The sequence below is a fragment of the Diachasmimorpha longicaudata genome, chromosome 1 (genome assembly GCF_034640455.1).
Source record: "Diachasmimorpha longicaudata isolate KC_UGA_2023 chromosome 1, iyDiaLong2, whole genome shotgun sequence".
Classification (NCBI taxonomy): domain Eukaryota; kingdom Metazoa; phylum Arthropoda; class Insecta; order Hymenoptera; family Braconidae; genus Diachasmimorpha; species Diachasmimorpha longicaudata.
This window is the reverse complement of record NC_087225.1, coordinates 1,753,257-1,773,009: the sequence shown is the minus strand read 5'-3', so window position 1 is coordinate 1,773,009 and position 19,753 is coordinate 1,753,257. Positions and strand designations below refer to the sequence as shown.

The window sequence follows — 19,753 nt, the reverse complement described above, 5'->3', positions numbered from 1 at the left end:
CTTATATGATGGATCATGTCTCCTCTTTTCGAAGTCAGAAATGTTTTTATTATATGAATTCGGTTTTACTGTTTCGATTAGTTTAAATGAACCTTTTAATTGCTTCATTGCTTTTTAATTTGTTTCAAACAACTCTTTAACATAGCCTCTTCATTACTCAAAGAGAAATGTTCGATTATTATGGAGTAAGTGAACCAAATATACTTATATGAAGTCAAAATTTCCATTTGAAGCAACACCACCCAGTAAGTTAAGTTGACGCAAAATCAGTGGTGCACCATCACGTACCACTCAAGTATATTTTTCTGCCCCACATTACCAATTACGATCACATAACAAGAATAATATCATAACTCCATTTTTTTATGACATTTTTATTTCACAGCAAGATTGATTTTCAGTGCGGCAGTGCTAATTGTTCACTAATGCGAGCGTCATTGTAGCTCTACTTATGTTTAAGGGAAAATCATCAAAATGCAAATCGAAACAAATGCCAAACCTTGCTCTTTTAATAATAATGAATTCCCTAACCATTTATACAGCAAATATTTTCTGCTCAAATCACTCATGAGCAACACCACTGTAACAACAATTGTTTTTACTTGTTCATCTAACAATTATTTCTCAAGTGAATCTCCCAGAACTGGATGTGTCATTTTTGAATTGGAGAAATTTTAATGAAAAAAAGTCTCTTGACATTGTCTCTCAATCGCCATCATTCACGGAATTAATCCCTGTACCCTCCTCCCTCATTAGTATCTTCATTAGGTCCTCGACCCGTTTACCATTTCCCTCCTTTTCTCTTTTTTTTCTGTTGGACCTTCCTTTGCTGCTGTCGTGGCCCAGAGCTTTCTACTGCCGGACTTTGTCGGGGATTTGGCGAGGGTTTAGCATTTGCTGGCATCTTCGTGATATCATAAAGGTCACTACCACCAGCAGCAGCCCCCTGTGTTCCTTTCATCGTAGCATCCCTATTTCTCCTGTCCCTCTTCTTCCTGTATCCACTTCTCTCATGTCTTGGCAACCACCTTTCAGGATCTGGTGCACTGTTAGGATCATAATTCTTCGGTAATTTTGCCATGCGTTTCCTCTTTCTCTTTTTTCTCTCCTTCTCTCCAGTATTTCCAGTTCCAATTTTTCCTGGAGAAGCCTCCATCTTTCCCTTAACAACCTTTGTCCCAATTACCCAATTACTAGTCTCCAACGCATCAACATCAATTGCCTCAGCAAGATGATCAAGTGGTGGTAATTGTTTCGACAGAGCTTGAGCTTTAGCTGGTTCGAATTGAGCATAAGCCACCACCAATTGTGCCAGTGTCTTTGTATCCGATGGAGATGCTTCCAAAAGGGATTCTAAACTCGCTGCAGCAACTTCGACTTCACCTCCTCGAAGGTGGAAGTCCGCTGCCTGTCTCCATAGCATTCCCAGATTTTCAGTGTTTTCGTTATTTGATTTGTAGTAATTAACAGCTTCTTTCAGAACTGCTGAGGCTTCTTCTCGATTGTTCTCGGCCATGTGGAGTGTTACCAAAGCACTGGCGACACCTGTTGAAATAATTATAAATATTGAGAATATTCTTGCATTAATCGACGAGGATGGAGTTAATTTAAGAATTAGTAAGGGAATGCTTTAAGGACACCATCATTTTTTCTGAATTGAATAATCAAGAATGCGCGGTGAATGACAATTGATGTCTAGGACATATAATGCAAACCACATTTTAAGGAAACACATGAACTCGTTTATGGATCGTTAATTTTAACAATTAGATTATAGTACAGACTCATTTTATACACCTTCATTAACATATTTAATATAATCGTCAAATGCTACTGCATATAATTTATAATCACACGTAATTATATATTCTATAGATGCAATTTCATGAAAAATGCATTGGATACCTCGAGTAATCCATTGTGTCTTTCAGAATGTCCACATGTGCAATTCAACCTGTGCCTATTCACTATACCTAATTAGTAAGTGAATAATTCAAACATGTGGTATTCTGATTATGGAATTCAGACTATGGATAAAATCACAGCTAATTGGTCATCATTTGAATATGTTAATTAAAGAAGACGTATAAATGGGACGCCTCTATTTTATACATTTTCGAATTAGACACGTTGAAGTGGTATAGGTCGGATTGCACCTGTGTACATTCAGAACACAATGTGTAATTTGCATTACACATTGTGTTTTTCATAAAAATGCATCAACAAAATATGTAATTCGATGTGGATTCATAAATAATGTGCAGTATCGTCCGGCGAATAAGTTAAAGGTGTCAATCAAGATGTGTGAAATAAGTCTGTAGAGAAGGCTAATTGTTACAGGCAACGATTCCTAAAAACAATCATATGTTATTATAAAATATGGTGTGCATTGTATATGCTAGGCGCCAAGTGTCATTCATCATGTATTCATCGATATGCTGCTAAGAAAAAATTCGGACGATATAGTTTAAAAATAGTGGATATCACATCTTGAATTTCTAATGAAGGCCATCTTTTCTTATAGGCTATTGATCTTCAGAGAATGAAGTTTGACAATTGATAGATGAATCCAAGATAATGTGTCAATCCCAAACTTTAAAAGCGATCAAACTTAGTAAAATAATCATAACTTCACTTTCCATGCCGGTGACTGAAAAAAAAATATCAACACATGTAACAATGATATTGAAAACCTCAAAAATAATAGATTAAATCGATAAAAATGATATTTCTGAGAATCTATTGATTGAAACCTAAAAGTATTCCGACCATTTCCAAATCTCATGTACCCAAATCCACTGAAAATTGTGGTTCATGGACATTTTCTACTGAAAAAAAGCGCAAAATCGTAATTTTGATCCGCGCCCGACCCGTTCTGCCCCTAGTGCAGTAATTTTTCTAATTTTCCATGGTAACTCCACCGCATACCAAGTTTTCCATTCTCCATTCGCCGTAAGAAAATCTTCGTAGTCACCTGGTTTTCCCCTCAAAAATAAAATGGTAAACAAGCAATATTTTAAATATATTACCTGGCAGTGCTTGCTCACTAGGACTCAAACTTTGGAATATTTCAATAGCTTCATTCCGCCTTCCCTGAGACAAAAGTAATTCCACACACGCCAGTTTCGTAGCTAGATCTTTATGGCCGGAGTGTTCTAGGAGGAGGTTCACAGCCTCGTTGGTCTTTCCCTCTTTACTCAATTGAACTGCCCGAATGAGTGTTGCATGCGCTGACAACTCAGGATAATCCTTGGTGAGTTTTTTGCAGAGTTGTTGGCAGAGGTCTCCTTGATTCGTGTACAGTGCTAGGAGACATTGATTATAAAGAATGCTGCCATGCTGCGAAGTTGTCAGTTTGTGCACCAGACCCTCATGAGTTGCCAATTTCATGCGTTTTTTACTGTCAAAAACATTCTGGTCCTTATTCAGGGTTACCAAATTGTTGCTGGCAACAGCTGTGAGAGCTATGTCATTGGGTTTTACTTTCAAAGCGTTTAAGTAAAGAGTTTGAGCTTCCTTCTCACGTCCTTGGAGCTGAAGACAATAGCCCAACTGGACTCGAATTATTCCAAGTTCATCTTCGATTTCTTCTTCAGTGCCGCCGTCCTCTTCTAGAGCTTCTTTGCACATTTTTTCCGCCAAACGGAGCTTTTTCTCGGCTTCAATCAGGTTCGAACGATCCCCTTGGACTCCCTTGGCAGCCAGACGACATGCTGCGTTGTAGGTGAGTTCGTATGTGTGATCTCGGACCTCGAAAGTGTCGACACTCTGGGGAAATTGATTGAAAAGTCTGTTAGGATGGGTCGTATTTTTAAACAATGCTTCTCTCATCATCACTTTCAGGCCAACGAAATCAATCATCGAATCACTCATCTTTTGAATTATTATTGTATTTCTCTCGAACAGTTTTTCGTTTACTAATTAATGAGAATAACGGAGAACGCGAAAAATTGGGTAACGAATATGAAAACAACATACGAAGCCTTCTGCAGTCAGATGTACCAGCACCGCTGCTAAATTCGTCTCTCTCTCGTCTGCATAGTCATCACTGGAATTTTTTATTATGTCTCGGTAGACCGCGAAACACTCCTCATATTTCTCGAGACGATACAGGATTTGGGCCGTCAGTTCCTTGATTTTCGGTGATGGATTTTGAATGTCTGAGAAAACCATGAGAGCCTCGACCACTTGGTTCAGCCGATATAGGCAGTAAGCTTTCTCAAAATCCAAATTACTAGTCAAAATAATAAGGCATTCATTATTTCATTGGTCAATAAAAGTTTACAATTTTTTAAGGGAGGAAGGGAACAAGAAAATACAATAGGACGAATAAGATTGGGTTTTAGATTGCTTGAATATTGAAAGGGATTGTTGTAAGTAAAGAATTTCATAAACACCACGTGAAAGATTCTCTTTTAATGTAGCTAGATATTTTTTTTTCAAGTCTCTAAAAAAATTTGAAACAATCGGGTGACTGAGGCTATTCGACAGAGCTGATGTGAGCGATACTTTTTTCATTTATTTCTATTAATTCGATTGGTACTGTGCTTCCGAATGGATCCGCATCAATTTCATTTCAAAAATGGAAAGGGCGATGTTGTGGCACTGATATTCGCCAGGCAATTCCGAAAGATACATTTAATATATGAGTAACATGAACTTTAACCAAACAATAAATATTACAAGAACCACCTGATTGGTTACGCCCCTCCAATGTCTGATGCGTTCATATCATAAAAGCTATGATCAAACTAAATTTTAACTTTTTTTCAAATTATGGAATATAGAATACTAAAAAGAAGATATTAAAAAATCGAAAAATGACAATGTCTCACGATTTTTATACCAACAGATATACATATTTTTATTGCTTTGTATGGTGCCACTGAGACGGGTATTTTGAAAAAGAAAATGAAAATCGGTTGAGTTGGTCATGAAATATTAAAGGAAAGACATTCATGCAAAAGTGTAATATTTCTGGAACCGAATAGCCGATTGCACCCATCCAAAACCGTAGTTTTTTATGTTATGACGGTTATCGGTGTACAATGTTTCAACTCTATCTCTATATTTTATTAAATTATGGTGTTCACAATGTTTATGATGAAACCTAGAACTAGCGATATCGTTTAGATTTGCCCGAAAAATCAGGACATTTTGATAGATATAGATAGGACCTACTGAGACGAGTATTTTGAAAAAAAAAAACAATGGCAATGCTTGTAGAAGTTTTTGAAATCTTGAGGAAAACTACTGGGCCGACCGAACTGAAACGACCCATAAAAGCAAAGGTTCATGACAGCTATCATAAGTTGAAGATTCCGATTTTTAACTAAAAATCTTACCGTATTTTTTTACAATTTTTAACAAAATAATCTTCGAGATTGCAAAACATAGCTTTTTCGGGTTCCATAACATTCTAGATAACTTGCAATTGAAATTAGAGAATCCAAAAATCGGTCAAACACAATGCTTCCAGTCGGAAGCAAAAATCGGAAGAATCAACCCACCGAATTCTGTCCCTTCACTAATAATTTCGTATGGTTCCAGTACTTACACCGAGATTTTTGGATTTTTCGCAATGAGTTGGAGGGCATCATTGAATTTCGATAACTGTATAAGGCAAATAACTTTGCAATGAATCGCTGCTTCTTCATCTTGAGATATTCCCAAAACTACAACACATAAAAAAAATCACACTACAATGAGAAATTGTCTCAGGCTCGTTGTTTTCATATGTTTAATTAAAAAATTTCTAGGAAATGAGGTTAGGTACATATTGACGATGACTTTCTCCTGTATCCATTAAGTTATAATTTACTCACTTCTATTAGCAACCTTTAACGCCCTTTCGTATTCACCATTACGTCCAAATTTATTCAATTCGGCGTATAAACTCGGGAGATTATTCTCTTTCGAAGCCATATTGACTAACTATTTGTTGAACTGACACTTCGGGCCAGTTGGAACTCAACACTCAACGTCAACGAACCCAATGCGTTTTCCGGTTTCTACCTGGGACTGAGTAGACGAGAAAGAACCAGATAACGATGGTGAATGGAAGACAGCGTTGGAAAATTAGTATCAGTCCACGGAACGTGGTGGCGTCAGGGCCAATCGTCGGTAAGGACGAGTAGTAGGAAGGAGAGGCCTCAGCAACTCTACTCTTACGGTTTATTTTTTACTTCCGAATTGACGACTTGTAATCGTGATCTTTTCGATTTGCTCATATCCATTGGAAATGGTTAAAATCACGTTTTGAAAGATTGCATGTATGTGTGTGCACACTTGTGGTCATTTGCCCAGAGCTGTTCTCATTACCGAGAACGGTGGATATAATGACTCTGCAATTTAGACTGTCAATTAGTGCTTTCATTCATGAAATTTTCCGGCTAAATTCAGCTTCATTCACAAAGCGGTTCCGGAGCTATAGATATTTCTCAAAAATCATTTTTCGCCGATATTTCTTCAAGCATTGGACCGATTCCATTATTTGTGCTTCCGAACGGAAGCCTTGTATTTGACCGATTTTTCAATTTTCTAATTTCAATTGCGAGTTATTTAGAATGTTATGAAATGCGAAAAACCAATGTCGTTTATATCATGTCTGTGTGTATGGGCTGGTAAATTCGCAATCTCGAAGATTCTTTTCGAGGAAATTGTAATAAAAATACGGTAAAATTTGTAGCTAAAAATCTGAATTTTCAACGTATGATATTGGAGTTGACATTTCGAATGTTTATAAAAAAATTGATTTACAGATGCATTAAATAGGTCTTTGTACGATTAGTATTTCTTTTATTCTGGTGTTTCCACTTGAGAGTGGAAAACATTTTTATGAGAGAAAATTCTAAGAAGTTTGAGGGTGATGTGTATGCTCTGTTTTCTTGGATGGATACAGAGGGCCATTGTTGATGAGAGACATCAGGTCTAGGGTGTTGTATCCCTTTAGTCTTTTAGTCAACTCCTTTAAGGAAAGGAAGCAGAGCGGTTGTGCCTTTCCAGCATATAAAACAAAAGAATAAAACGGGATTCACACGTATAAATCATTTATAATTATCCCATGTCCAATATATGATAGCTATGATTAACCTTTACTTTGATGGATCGTTTCAGGACGACCGGCCCAGGAGTTCCTGAAATAGAGCAACTTTTGTAAATTTCGTTTTTCCGCAGTATCTCAAAAACTACTGGAATGATTTCAATTTTCGTTTCAAAATACCCAGCTATGGAAAGATGTATATATATATCCGTTGGTACAAAAATTGAAAGATATTGCGTCATTAGAAAAAATCAAGTTCAAAGACTTTACCTCGGACATGAGGAGATTTGGAGGAGAATCCTTGGACATTATCGATGGAAAAATTTTAAAAAATGTTCCTAATAATACAGCGAAAACAAAAGCCACAATCTGGAAACAATTTTCTGCATTTTGTGCAGACAGAAAATATACGCTTGAAGCCACAACTACGAGTAAAAATCATACCATACCATACGACGAGAAATGCCACACATTTAATTGTTTGAAATTGGAATGAAAAAAATAATCCAGCCGAATAGTCCTCGACCTTCAAAATTAATCGGATATTTCCCTCCAGTTTCCCTGCGTAGCATCGATCGGGATAAGTTTCGCAGAAAAACCCTCGGGCTCGGGATATTTAACCTGCAAAAGTTATCCCTCTCGTTGCTATGCAACGAACCTTTCGGGAGATATCCGATAATTTTGAAGGTCTTGAATTGCTAGAAATGAAGAAAAAAAAATAATAACGTGTAAAGTATCGGTCAGCTCACTTCTGTCAACTAGCGTAGGCCGCCTGTTCGTTTATTATTTTATTTTCGAGCTCTTCAGCATTACGAACGTTTCAACAAGTGCAGAGCGAGTTATGTCAGGTGCTCTGCTCCTATAATACATGAAAAAATAGGTTTTCAAAATTTCGATTTTTTTCGGGGGACCCCATTGTTCCCCGGGCCCCTTTCATTGTTGCCAACTTTGAAATTCCAAAGTCGAATAAATCTTAGAGAAATCGGAACGCAGCTCGAGCTGGACGAAAACCTGATACTTTCACCTTCTCAGTCTCCTCACATTCAATGCGTGGACAAGGAGCCATTCCAGGTGCTTAACAATACCGCTATCTTGACTCTCTGTCACGACCAAGTTAGTCTTCCTAAACATCAATATCGGGCAGTTGTTCCTCGTTATTAGCAATTTTAAAGGATCTCGAAACAATGTTTACAATTTGTTTTATTGAAACAACGTAATTATGATCATAAATGAAAAAACCAGACCCAAAGGTCACGTCAAAATGTGGAGAACACGAATTTCATATGTTTTCATCTGTGTTGTAATCCTTTCAGACAGTGGTAAGTGATAAATCAATTACAGTAGACAATGGGGAAGGAGAATTTTGAATAAAAGTGTTGGCAACACCTGGAGATAATGGAAATCGTTAATCGTAGAGATGATAACTTTGCCGATTGAAATCCTTAAAATTCTTCTGTCATTTTTGTTAGTTTCCTGTCACTCATGGCCACGTATTAAAATCTCCGTCATCGAGACAATTTATAATTCAACAATCGAGTTAATACTCATTTTTTAATTGATAATTATGATCTTGCGAAAATGTATATTTAAATATTCGAATTTCAATTTTATATGTTAAGCATTACCAATAAATTTATCGATTGGCGAATGAGAAGATGCGAGTTATGATGATGAACATATTGGGGTTTTTTCGATTTGTAAATTAGGCAGCGAAGTGGTTAATCGATTTAATTCGAAATAAAAATTAGGAGAATAGCGAAGCCGATTGCCGCGATTCCGAAAGAAATTCAAATCAACTAACTCAGGAAATTTGTCGAAAATGTGGAGGACACGAATTTTATGTTTTCTTCTTTGTTAGAGTATTGAAAATATTTTTAAAAAAGGAAAAATTGCAATATCTCGCCATTTTTGTGGCAACGGGTATACATATTTTTATAGTGTTATATGGTGCCCACTTAAATGAGTAGTTTGAAGAAAATAAAATTGAAATTTGTTGATGGTTCATGAGATATTCAAGGAAATACATTCACGCAAAAAGTGTAATATCTCTAGAACGCTTGGCTGATTGCACCGATCCAAAATACCAGCCTTTGATGTTATGAAAGGTAGAAGTATACGAAATTTCAATTCGCCATTGATATTTTTTGTTAATTCATAATGATCACAACGTTTATGATGATTAACCCGAAAAAAGGCGATATCTCAAAACTTTACCTGAAAAAATGGAGATATTTCGATCGATATAGATCGACCCACTGAGATATAGATATAGATAGACTCACTGAGACGAGTATTTTGAAAAAAAAATGAAATCCTTGTAGTAGTTTTTGAGATATTGACGAGAAATGAAATTTACAAAAGTTACTACTTCTCAAGAACTACTGGACCGATCGAGCTGAAATGACGCATCACAGTAAAATGTTTATTATAACTGTCATGAGTTGAAAATTCAGATTTTTAACTTCAAATTTTATCGTATTTTTTTTACAATTTTCTTGAAACTAATCTTCAAAATTGCGACTTTCCAATCGAATGAGGCTAAGGAAAGGATTCCCAATATGTATACAGACATGACATGAAAACATCGTTTTTTCGCATTTCATACTATTCTAGATAATTTGCAATTGAAATTAGAGAATGGAGAAATCACTAAAATGCACGACCGCTTCGATCCGGAAGCAAAATATTAATACTGCCTATAGATATGATCTTTATCGAATTTGTCTCATGAAATTCGTTGGAACCTTTGACAACTGAAAATATTCCAAGTAATAAATCTTCGAAAATATTGAGGGTAGAGCTACTTCAATTTCCACAATGCAAACATTCCATTCCATTCCTTTTTTTTTACTATTTGACGTTTGGTTGTAATCAATAACTCATTTTCCCAAATAACGAGCATATTTGTCGTTTTTATACAAGTTTCATTCATTGATCGGCATTATTTATCGAAACATTAACACGCTTTGCTAAAAATTTGTCTCGAATCAACAGAATTGTGGCGTATATATTTATAACAAATCGCAAATTATTTGTGGTACTCCAGGATAATCCCCATAGGTATTTGAACAATGTAGCAAATTTTTGTTCTATTGTAATTAAATGCTTAAAGACATAATAAATTAGTTAAATAACCACTTGCTGTGTGAAAATTCATCCGGAAAATGTTTACAACGAAAAAGAAGTTCGATAATTCGGCAAATTATAGTAAAAATACATCAAATTTTGTTGCTTTATTTAGGTTGTACTCAAGAAGAAGATGAAGAATACAACGGCAAGTACATAGGCAAATTAAATGCATATCATCATCAAATTGCTGGTGATGTTTACGCAGTGGACGAGTACACATTATTGTTGACGGCCTTCAGTTACGATGGTACCGGCGCAGATACATTCTTTTGGGCTGGTGCAACCAATCATCCTGGTCCTCAGGGCTTCATAGTCCCAGACGAGTATGGCAAGTGAGTCAAGAGGTTTATCACCTAATTAAATAACAGTACTAATGACAAATGATTCATTAATCAATCGATTTCCAACAGGACCAACGTCCTTGACCGGTATTTTAATAAGGATTTTACACTTACACTACCGGATAACAAGAAGATAACGGACATCAAGTGGTTTGCCATTTACGATCTATCAAATCAGGTATTTAACGTTTGATAATAAATGCTAATAAGGATCTTCAGAGAAAAAGTGATACGCAATTTTAGTCGCATCATCTAAAGTATAATAGAACTATAATATACATCATATAAAATATAATATATATCATATTCTTTCAAAGATTTGCAACCTCAGAAACCTATTTCTCCTTCCACAATTTCTCATCCCTTTCGGCTACCTTCTTCCAACTTATCTCCAAAACGCATTTTCATCAGATAGTGTTAACGCGACTCCTATAGAAGAAAAATCTTAACGGAGATCTTTCTAATCCTTATTATCAATATGTGCATTGTAGCTTATCGTTCTTGTCAAATATTTTAACGTTTTATTAAATGTATTGTGTAAGTGTCTATTTAGAAGCGTATCAGCATATGACAAGAAAGTTTCACTTATTCGTTGAAATCGTGTATATGCTGCCCACGCCAAATTAATCGGATTTACCTTAAAATAATACGAACCCATATTAAGGTTTAAATTTTCTTATGAATTTGGTTGCATGAACCAACCCAAACTAAAGTAGTTGATGCTCAGGTTATGGTATTACCTGACCCTTGGTTTCAAAGGGGACTTTATGGCATGGCCTAAGTAAAGAACGCATGCAGCCAACATTTCCTCTACAACATGTCCTAGGAGATGAGCTTTGGAATTTTACAATTTAATGGTCTATTGCTTCAAATGGATACATTCATTCAGTTTATTTCCTCTGATGTTGCAAATATTTTTTTTGCTTTACATGGGCTCTTGCCAGTTTCTCTCTCTGTTTCTCCTCCTAACTAGTCGAGTATTGTCTTGTTGTCACCTCTTTATTTACGTGATTATTTTAACGCCCCCCCCCCATTCTATCTTTCCTCGTTAGTATTTTTTTTTGCTATGTTGCAAGAGTTCGCCACCCCTGTGACCCTATTTTCGTATCTTTTTCCAATTACTATTCTTATTTATTTGTACTTCCCTGTCTTTTCCCTTCCCCATCACTTCTTCTTTCCTCTTCTGTCTCCTGAGAAGCTTCTCCACTATCCCCAGTCTGTCACACATTTTCTCCATCATCCTCCTCCTCCAATACCAGTCGCTGCTAACTCTGCACCGTCTCTCCACCCTTAGCCTTTTCCACGTCATCTTGCTTCCCATGATATGCTCCAGTAATTGTCCCTATTATGAAGACATAACTGATTACACGTGAAAATAATTGATTTATTTTCTGAGAAATCGAAGAAAACGAGATATTTTACAAGTATCTAATAAAAACTACCCTTGCCTGAGAATTACAAGGAACACTGATAAAACAAATGATTTTTATTGATTTTTTGTTTTCAAATGGATGTCCGTATGTACCCTCCGCCCTCCGCCGCATTTCCTAAATGAATTATTGGAGAATTGAACAATTAATTGACCAAAAAAAATTGAAAAAATCTCGAATTTGTACAGATTATAAGTATCAATGAAGACTAACTCGCTTGTTTATTTATTCATTTATTTATTCATCCCATAGAATACATTTGGAGATGTCAATATTCCTGACGAGTTCGACCCACCGTCGCCTCAAAGAATCTCCCAACTGTCAAAAAGATCTCATGAAGTGACTTCAGAGGCCGTAGTAATTCTGGACGCGAAAACCATCAGCATCCCTGGATTTTATTACGATGGATTAGGAAATGATACATATTTCTGGGTTGGTGCAGGCCCTCAACCCTCCACTACCGGATCCAAAGTACCCGATGAATATGGCTAGTAAGTATAAATAGGATAAGAATCATTGATTGTGAACCTTCTTTTTACTTTGATTTTTTTTTCGATTTCCGATCTGATCAGTTTGGATCCTCTCAGACACTACAAAGGTGAAGACATTGTGATTCAGCTGCCCGGTGAGATGACAATACACAACATCAACTGGTTGAGTGTTTTCGATGTTGCGACGAAGAGTAATTATGGATCCGTAGTAATACCAGAAGGACTCAACGTTCCGCCTTCATTAGTCAAGGTATTGTTAAATATTTAATTACGTGACGAAATTTCACACGACAAAATATTATAAATAAAAAAAATCAAAAGACAGAATATTATTAAAGAACAATATCAAGCGAACATATTATTAAGAGAAATATTACAGATGGAAAAAATATTGATTGTAAAATCATAGAGCGTAAAGTTTTTTCTAGTTTTCTGCATTGGATCTTTGGAAAGTTGGACAATTTTACTTATGACTTCAATTCCAATCATATCGAGTATATGCAAAACTTTCACATAGAAATCTACCTGTACTAATAAATTGATTGATTGTAATTGATTGATTGTTAGGTCATAAAGCACGTAGAGGCTCTCCCAAACTGCGTGCAACTTCACAAGAACTATCAAGTCAGCTGGGAGATCTTCGGGCCACAGATTACGATACAGTTGAGTGGCCAAATTAAGGAGGATGAGTACATGGCATTCGGACTTTCCGGATCTCAGGAGAAGAGTCAAATGGAGGGAGCAGATGTCACAGTGGCTTATATGGATGGAGCTCGGGGCTATGCCGTTGATTACAATGTTACAGCGAAGGCACCAGTAAATATTTAATTATTTGTTTAAAGGAATGTAGCCCATATAATGGGTTATTTACACTGTTAGCAATGTTACACTAGCTATTTTACATTTTTTGCCTCCGAATGAAAGCCTTGTATTTGACCGATTTTTGCCATCTCTAATTTCAATTGCAAATTACTTGAAATGTTATGAAACGTGGAAAACGTTTTTTTTATAAGATATCGGTGTATATGTGCTGAGAAATTTGGGATATCGAAGATTAATTTTGAGAAAATTCTACATGAACATGCACGCATGAAAAAAACGTTTTATGGTGAAAACTCAGTATATTTCAATATGTTCTATACCGCGTTCTGTACTTTGTCTGAACTAGTTTCCTGATGTTTATTAAATTGATGTGGAACCCTTGATCTCGAGTTCCCCATAATGTCCTTTGCTCAGCATCTTAGCTTCATCTGCAGGGAATTTCGTTAAAAGAACCAATTCATAAATTAATTCAATCAATTAGACGCGTTATGCATAGATTTCAACAAAAATTTTTTAATGAGTATTGAATCCATTATTGAATACAAACAATTAATCACTGATTTCTTTTCTTAGTGTGGAAAAACTCTCGGCCAATATAAAGGAGTATGTAGAGATGAATTAGTAGGTGGATTGGATAGTAATCAGATGTATACAACAGTCAGAGAAAATGGAGTAACGATCATCACGTATAGGAGGACACTGATCTCATGTGAGTGCAATATTATTGCAAATATAATGATTTTTTGTTACGATCGAAAGCTCTGAAAAGATATCTCGAGCGTAAGACAATCTCTATTATCGCCATTTTTATCAAAAACCGAGTAAATGATGGACCAAAATATTTAATAATATTTTTAGTTAGTTTAATTAATTCAATACTCAATAAATAAATTCTGTATTATTTATTATTTCGGCTCTACTTAGATACTCTATACTCCAATATTTGGTAAATAATCTTCAGCTCTGTACATTCAGTCCTTTTCAATTTAAATACCTGATTGTCTGACACCTCTCCACCGCTGCTCAAAGGAAGGTCTATAAGGACTATCCTTAACCATCCCAGGTTAGGGCCCTGAAGGAGCAGATTGTAATGTTGGCGAAATGTCGGCACAATGCTGAATACAAGTGGGGTTCCTTCAAAATTGATAAATCAAAAATTTTTGTTTTCCAGTCAAATTCCTAATTATCAAGATTCCTTGAATGAGGGGTAACCCAGTTAAAATTTGTAGATAAAAATTGCATAAAATAATCGATTCAGATCACGTTTTATAGATAATCGATTCGGGCTTTCAGTAAATATTTTTTCTGGCTCCCCGACCCGAAAGTGCGGTCTTTCCGAGGACTGTTGAGAGGACTGTACACAAATGTGACAGGTTCTCTGTTGAACTATAGCCTCAGTTTTCTGAGAATTAATTTTATGATTTTGTTTTACTAACATGCACCATGAACCTGAAAATATTTGATATTAATTGAGTAATTATTTGATGGATTAACTTCATTGTTTCGTTCGACTCTACTTGAATTCCAATGAATTTAATTCTAAACGAGAACATTTCGTTAAGTACATGATGCACCTCATGAAGTACATGATATTCTCATTGTTTTTGTAACATAATTAGATAAATCGAACACTCCATCGAACAAATAATTCCAAATAATTTTGAAGAATGTAAAATTGAATTGAAATTATGTACGTACTAATATTTTTTTAATATTTCTCGATGTGATTGTAATAAGGAGAATAATCAGCAAAATAAATGAAAAAATCATACATATTTATAAATAGTAATTTTCTGGATTTCACTTTTTCTGCAGCAATTATAGGAAATTTTTTGAATGCAATTCTCACTTTTCGCCCGCCCCGACCAGCAAAACCTCGGCTTCGCCTCGGTTTTGCAAAAGTCGGGCGGGCTCCCATTGATTGTGTTACCACTTATTAAATATTAAGATATTTCTGGTCTACCGCACTTTCGGGTGGGGACCAAGAAAAATAGTATACGACACACGGCCAGGAAGTCGGATTCACTGGCGTACGTGCCATGAGGGCCTCGGCTTCGCCTCGGCCCTCTATCACGCACGCCAGGAAATCCAACTTTCTGGCCTTGTGTCGTAATATACTATTCCAGACTCGAGGAAAAAAGTAGCACTTTTCTTACCTGGCAAGAAACAGGCAAGTTTCTTCGTTTAAACGTAACATCGTTTTCTTACGTTTAAACGTAACATCGTTTTCTTACGTTTAAACTAGTTTACGAAGGATGATAGCAAAGAGTGACGAATATATTACCCCTCTTATGACGAGTAATAACAGTGATGAACCTCGCGAAATACTGGAAGAAGCATAAATTTATTTCCATGATATTTTATCTGATAAATCGCAAGTGAGAGAGATAACCGGGAATGTGATTCTTCTGATGAGTTAGCTCTAATGGTCTATTTCAGCTACTTCACTACAATTCAGTTGATGTGATAAATCGAAATAAGGAAAAGCAGTTTTCTCGTTTTGCAAGATGCCTACATAATTTTTTGATATCATTGTGGTTAAACAATATACATTCTATTCAGAACAAATAGCGCCTCACAGTATACTATTTTGCATGTAGTCATTTCATCGATAATATTGAATAATGAATTTTCGTTCTAATATTCTAATTATGATTTTAATTGTGCTCTGCAGCTGACTCGGGAGATAAGGAATACCCAACTGATCGTCCAGTTTACGTGATATGGGCACTCGGTCGTTTAGACGAGAACAAAGAGCCGAGTTTTCACGACTACTATCCCAAATCCGATTTTATGCTTAAACTCAATCGTCAAGAGCCCGAGAACACCTGCACCGACTTCACAGAGTCAAATCGAAAGGTGCGAGACCTCTGGGAGAAGTCGGATATCTTCGACAGGAACATCAGAACGTTCAAAGCTACGATAGGACCTTCAGGAGGGAAGCGAGGCTACCAGGGCATCACAGGACAAACGTCAATGGGACTGGCCTGGTACATCAATGGTCAGCTCATTCCTGAGTTATATCTTCGAAGAGGGCTGACTTACAGCTTTCGAGTTCACGGTGGGAATAATCCTCATAGTCCGAATCTGTATCATCCTTTGATAATTACCGATGAACCTCATGGAGGATACGACAGGCTGACCGACGGGGCGCAGAATCAGGTCAGAGTCTTAGCCGGTGTCGAGTTCACCAGGCGAGGACGGCCTAGACCCACTGCTGTTGGTCCCCTTTGTCTGAGTAAACATGGAAATCAGGATAGGAGACTTGATGATGATTTCCTGACTTTTAAAAAGTTCAATAGGACACTTGTTCATACTTGTGAAGAAGGTAAGTGACTTTCATTCTCACCTCGAGTCACCGGGTGATACTCTCTCCATCTTCCCAATTTCTTCAAAACTTCGCTATTTGATGCACACAAAAAACAAAAATAAATTTTTGTAAAAAAGGTTTTGTAAAAAATGTGTGAAAATGTTTTGTGTAATGGTTTGCCCAGAAAATTTTTAACAAAAGAATAGAAATCAAACCAAGGTTTTTGGCGTCGGTTGAAAAATGGAGAATCAAATATTGATGCTATGGAGGATGACAGAGACACAACAACCTTGGTCTTCCTTCAACTATTTTGTTCTTTATTATACAAAACGTTTGTTTGGCGCAATTTTTTATGTTTGTTTATGTGTTTTGCTGACGAATGGCAGTTTTGTAATGGTGCAATTTTCGGATTTTCTGTTTTGCCGGAAAATAGTGTAGGATGGGGTGAAACGTAAAAATACAAAATTTGGCACACTTTTTTAGAAAATTGAAGGAATAAACGGCTAAAGTTATTCTGAGAAAGGCCAAATTTCGTCAAATCACAGGGATTACTAAGGACTAGATCTGTGGTAAAATTCAGCTCGATTGATCCAACCGGCAACTCTTGCCACTTCTGCCAAGAGGGACGCATATTAAGGGTTAAATTTTCTTATGAATTTGGTTGTATGAACCAACCCAAACTAAAGTAGTTGACGGTCAGGTTATAGTATTACCTGACCCTTGGTTTCCAATGGGACTTTACGGCAGGGCCTAAGTAAAGAACGCATGCAGCCAACATCTCCTTTACAACATGTCCTAGGAGATGAGCTTTGGAATTTTACAATTTAATGGTTTATTGCTTCAAATGCCACGATACAATGTTTTATCTCTCAAAATTTTCGTCTCGATGTACTTCATCTCAGCTGATTTGAATCTGTAAAACCATTCATACTGAGTTTTCGAGATATTTCAATTTTTCTGCCTTTTTACCAAAACGCTTTATTAGCACGGCAACGTTACGAAAAATAAATAATTAAATACGTGTAGTTTCCTCCAACTTCTGACAAGAAAAATTATAATTCGATACAAATTCGCTAGGAATGCTGCGCAAAATTCAATCATAAACTCTTCGCAATGACAATGAGGATTCTTTAATGAAATAATTAAACGTTTTTGTTAATTTTCCTATTTAGATCCATGCACTTGTGATCAATATAAATTAATAGGAAAAACATTGTAAAAACAGTAGCATCACTTCAGTCCCCTCATTATTTCTTATTTTTTTATTCAATTATTTTCAGATGTACGTCCTTGCGAGCCTTTACATTTCGTTCCCCCCTTTTTACCATCCGCGTACCTAAGAAGTGTTTCTTTTATTCTAAAAGAATGATTTCCTTAACCGAAACATCATCTTATAATCACATTCCAGCTTCAAGCTTTCAGGAATATCATACCATTTGTATTTACGATATCATAATCGAACAGAAGAGAAGAAATAGTAAAGAAAACAAGACAATAGTAGTAGGAAATACAACAAACAAACAAAACTTGGCTACCTAACCCAATATAGAACTGTACCTTTACATTCGTAACATTCACCATACAGCTCCAAACCTCATGATAGAAGATGAAGCTCAGCTGTTATATTGAGTTAAATTCCATTTCTCCAGACTTTTGTTTTTCATTTTCCTTCATTAAAAAAAAAGAGTAACGGTTTTTGTTACCTATTTATTTGTATTATATTCGTGACTATATATTATATAATGTAGAACACACATATAAAAATTATTCACCTTCATTGATTGTTGTACTAGGTGAAGGAGGACTATTGGAAGTCACACCGAATTCCAGCTGGCCAGATACGGTCTGGTATAATTCATTCACCCATGCCAACATGGGTTGGAAAATTCACGTGGTGGACGAATACATGAGAGTTACAACAAACAGTGCATTCACGATAACTTCGAGTTGTCTAACAGTAGTTGTCGTTGTTTTATTTTTTCGTACTTTTTAGAAGAAATAAATATAGAATGGCAAGACTGACGAAAAGACGTATGCATTCAAGATTGTGCGATATTAGTCCCTAATGTTCCATGACTACTATGTAAAGGGATCTGAACTGAGTCATAATAAAAATAAGATCTTCATCAATCTGTGTCATCCATTGTTTCTATAGTAATTATCATCCCCTGTTCGAGAAAGTAACGAATAAGTTAAGGGTAGTTCGTCCTTTCCTCGTGTGGACATTTATCCCAGAAACTCGACCGGTGTTGATTTAAGGGGGGAGCCTGCTTTAGAGGCTTCAAAAAATCTATATTTTCAAGGATTTTTTTGCGAAAGGAAAGAAATGTCTGACTGAAATGAAACTTTTAGGATTTGTTCTTATATATTTGAAGAGTCTTCTCAAATTTTTTTATTATTATACATTAGATATTCTCCATGTTTGAAGAAATTTGCGGAGGCGCCTCGAGTGTGCAATTTCTGTGTGTCGGACAAGATGCAGGTCGCAATTTTCATGTGAAACAAAAAAACAAAAGAAACTTTTAATTTTGAATAGTGTAATTCCTAGGGGAACCACGAAAATTCAACAAAAAATGAAAAATTCAATAATTTTTCGCAGATTGAAAAAAAATGCATTTTTAGAAAAAAAAAAACTTTACTTTAAATCGTCTAAAAACCGGATTAATGTTAACTTTCTTAAGATATGTTAGGTTCACCTGGAAGAGAATTTAATTCCAAATTCAACGCATTTTGATTCGTTTCCATAGGACGTTTACTTTTTTTCCTATCTTGTCCAACAATTTGAAAAAAATCATAAAAATGGAAATCCGAGAAATGGCGTGTCAAAGTTTTCGTGATGCTCGTATACCTGCTCAACGCTTGCTCACTATTTCGTCTGTATCTCCGGAAATAATCCGAATTTTGTTCTGAAATTTTGGAGACATATTCTTGGATAGTTTAGGAAGTGATTTACGCAAAAAAAAAAACTCGATTTTTTGAAGCCTCTAAAGCAGGCTCCCCCCTTAAGTCTGGGTAAATTTGGTTGCTCGCAATTTTCTTCTGAAGTAAATTCAATCCGTTTTTTGTGCTTCCGATTGAACGCTTTATATTTGACTGATTACTCGATTTTCTGAGTTCGATTGCCAATTATTGAGAATGTTAAGAAACGCGAAAAAACTATGTTTTTCCAAAGACCAATAGAAATCACC

General features: G+C 35.9%; 2 protein-coding genes across 5 annotated transcripts; one reads left to right on the top strand and one right to left on the bottom strand.

The window, feature by feature from the left end:
• Positions 1-491: 491 nt before the first annotated feature.
• LOC135166358 (signal recognition particle subunit SRP72) lies at positions 492-6,091 on the bottom strand. 2 transcript variants are annotated; one of them, XM_064128495.1, is made up of 6 exons: positions 5,826-6,091; positions 5,558-5,675; positions 3,979-4,234; positions 3,030-3,768; positions 2,632-2,650; positions 492-1,547 (listed from the first exon to the last, which is right to left on the bottom strand). In XM_064128495.1, exons 1-6 carry the CDS (start codon positions 5,923-5,925, stop codon positions 782-784), a joined length of 1,998 nt encoding a protein of 665 aa, XP_063984565.1. In that variant the 5' UTR covers positions 5,926-6,091; the 3' UTR covers positions 492-781. The 2 variants fall into 2 exon arrangements, with proteins under 2 accessions (XP_063984565.1, XP_063984572.1); XM_064128502.1 differs by lacking the exon at positions 2,632-2,650 and having other exon boundaries at positions 492-1,545; positions 5,826-6,089.
• LOC135166342 (protein Skeletor, isoforms B/C-like) lies at positions 5,959-18,695 on the top strand. Of its 3 annotated transcripts, XM_064128465.1 has the most exons (11): positions 6,001-6,123; positions 6,762-7,039; positions 7,117-8,361; positions 10,284-10,503; positions 10,582-10,690; positions 12,195-12,433; positions 12,515-12,683; positions 13,001-13,249; positions 13,829-13,964; positions 15,930-16,583; positions 18,359-18,695. In XM_064128465.1, exons 3-11 carry the CDS (start codon positions 8,262-8,264, stop codon positions 18,556-18,558), a joined length of 2,076 nt encoding a protein of 691 aa, XP_063984535.1. In that variant the 5' UTR covers positions 6,001-6,123; positions 6,762-7,039; positions 7,117-8,261; the 3' UTR covers positions 18,559-18,695. The 3 variants fall into 3 exon arrangements, with proteins under 3 accessions (XP_063984552.1, XP_063984535.1, XP_063984543.1); XM_064128473.1 differs by lacking the exon at positions 6,762-7,039 and having other exon boundaries at positions 6,010-6,123; XM_064128482.1 differs by lacking the exons at positions 6,762-7,039; positions 7,117-8,361 and having other exon boundaries at positions 5,959-6,123.
• The last annotated feature ends 1,058 nt before the right edge of the window (positions 18,696-19,753 follow it).

Bases quoted from the DNA above. Each gene is read 5' to 3' on its own strand.
- LOC135166358 (XM_064128495.1), bottom strand. From the start codon at position 5,925: ATGGCTTCGAAAGAGAATAATCTCCCGAGTTTATACGCCGAATTGAAT. The intron at 5,676-5,825 runs GTGAGTAAATTA...TATGTGTTGTAG, and splicing joins GTTAAAGGTTGCTAATAGAA to TTTTGGGAATATCTCAAGAT. The intron at 3,769-3,978 runs GTATGTTGTTTT...CAATTTCCCCAG, and splicing joins ATCTGACTGCAGAAGGCTTC to AGTGTCGACACTTTCGAGGT.
- LOC135166342 (XM_064128465.1), top strand. From the start codon at position 8,262: ATGATCATAAATGAAAAAACCAGACCCAAAGGTCACGTCAAAATGTGG. The intron at 8,362-10,283 runs GTAAGTGATAAA...TGCTTTATTTAG, and splicing joins TGTAATCCTTTCAGACAGTG to GTTGTACTCAAGAAGAAGAT. The intron at 13,250-13,828 runs GTAAATATTTAA...TTCTTTTCTTAG, and splicing joins ATGTTACAGCGAAGGCACCA to TGTGGAAAAACTCTCGGCCA.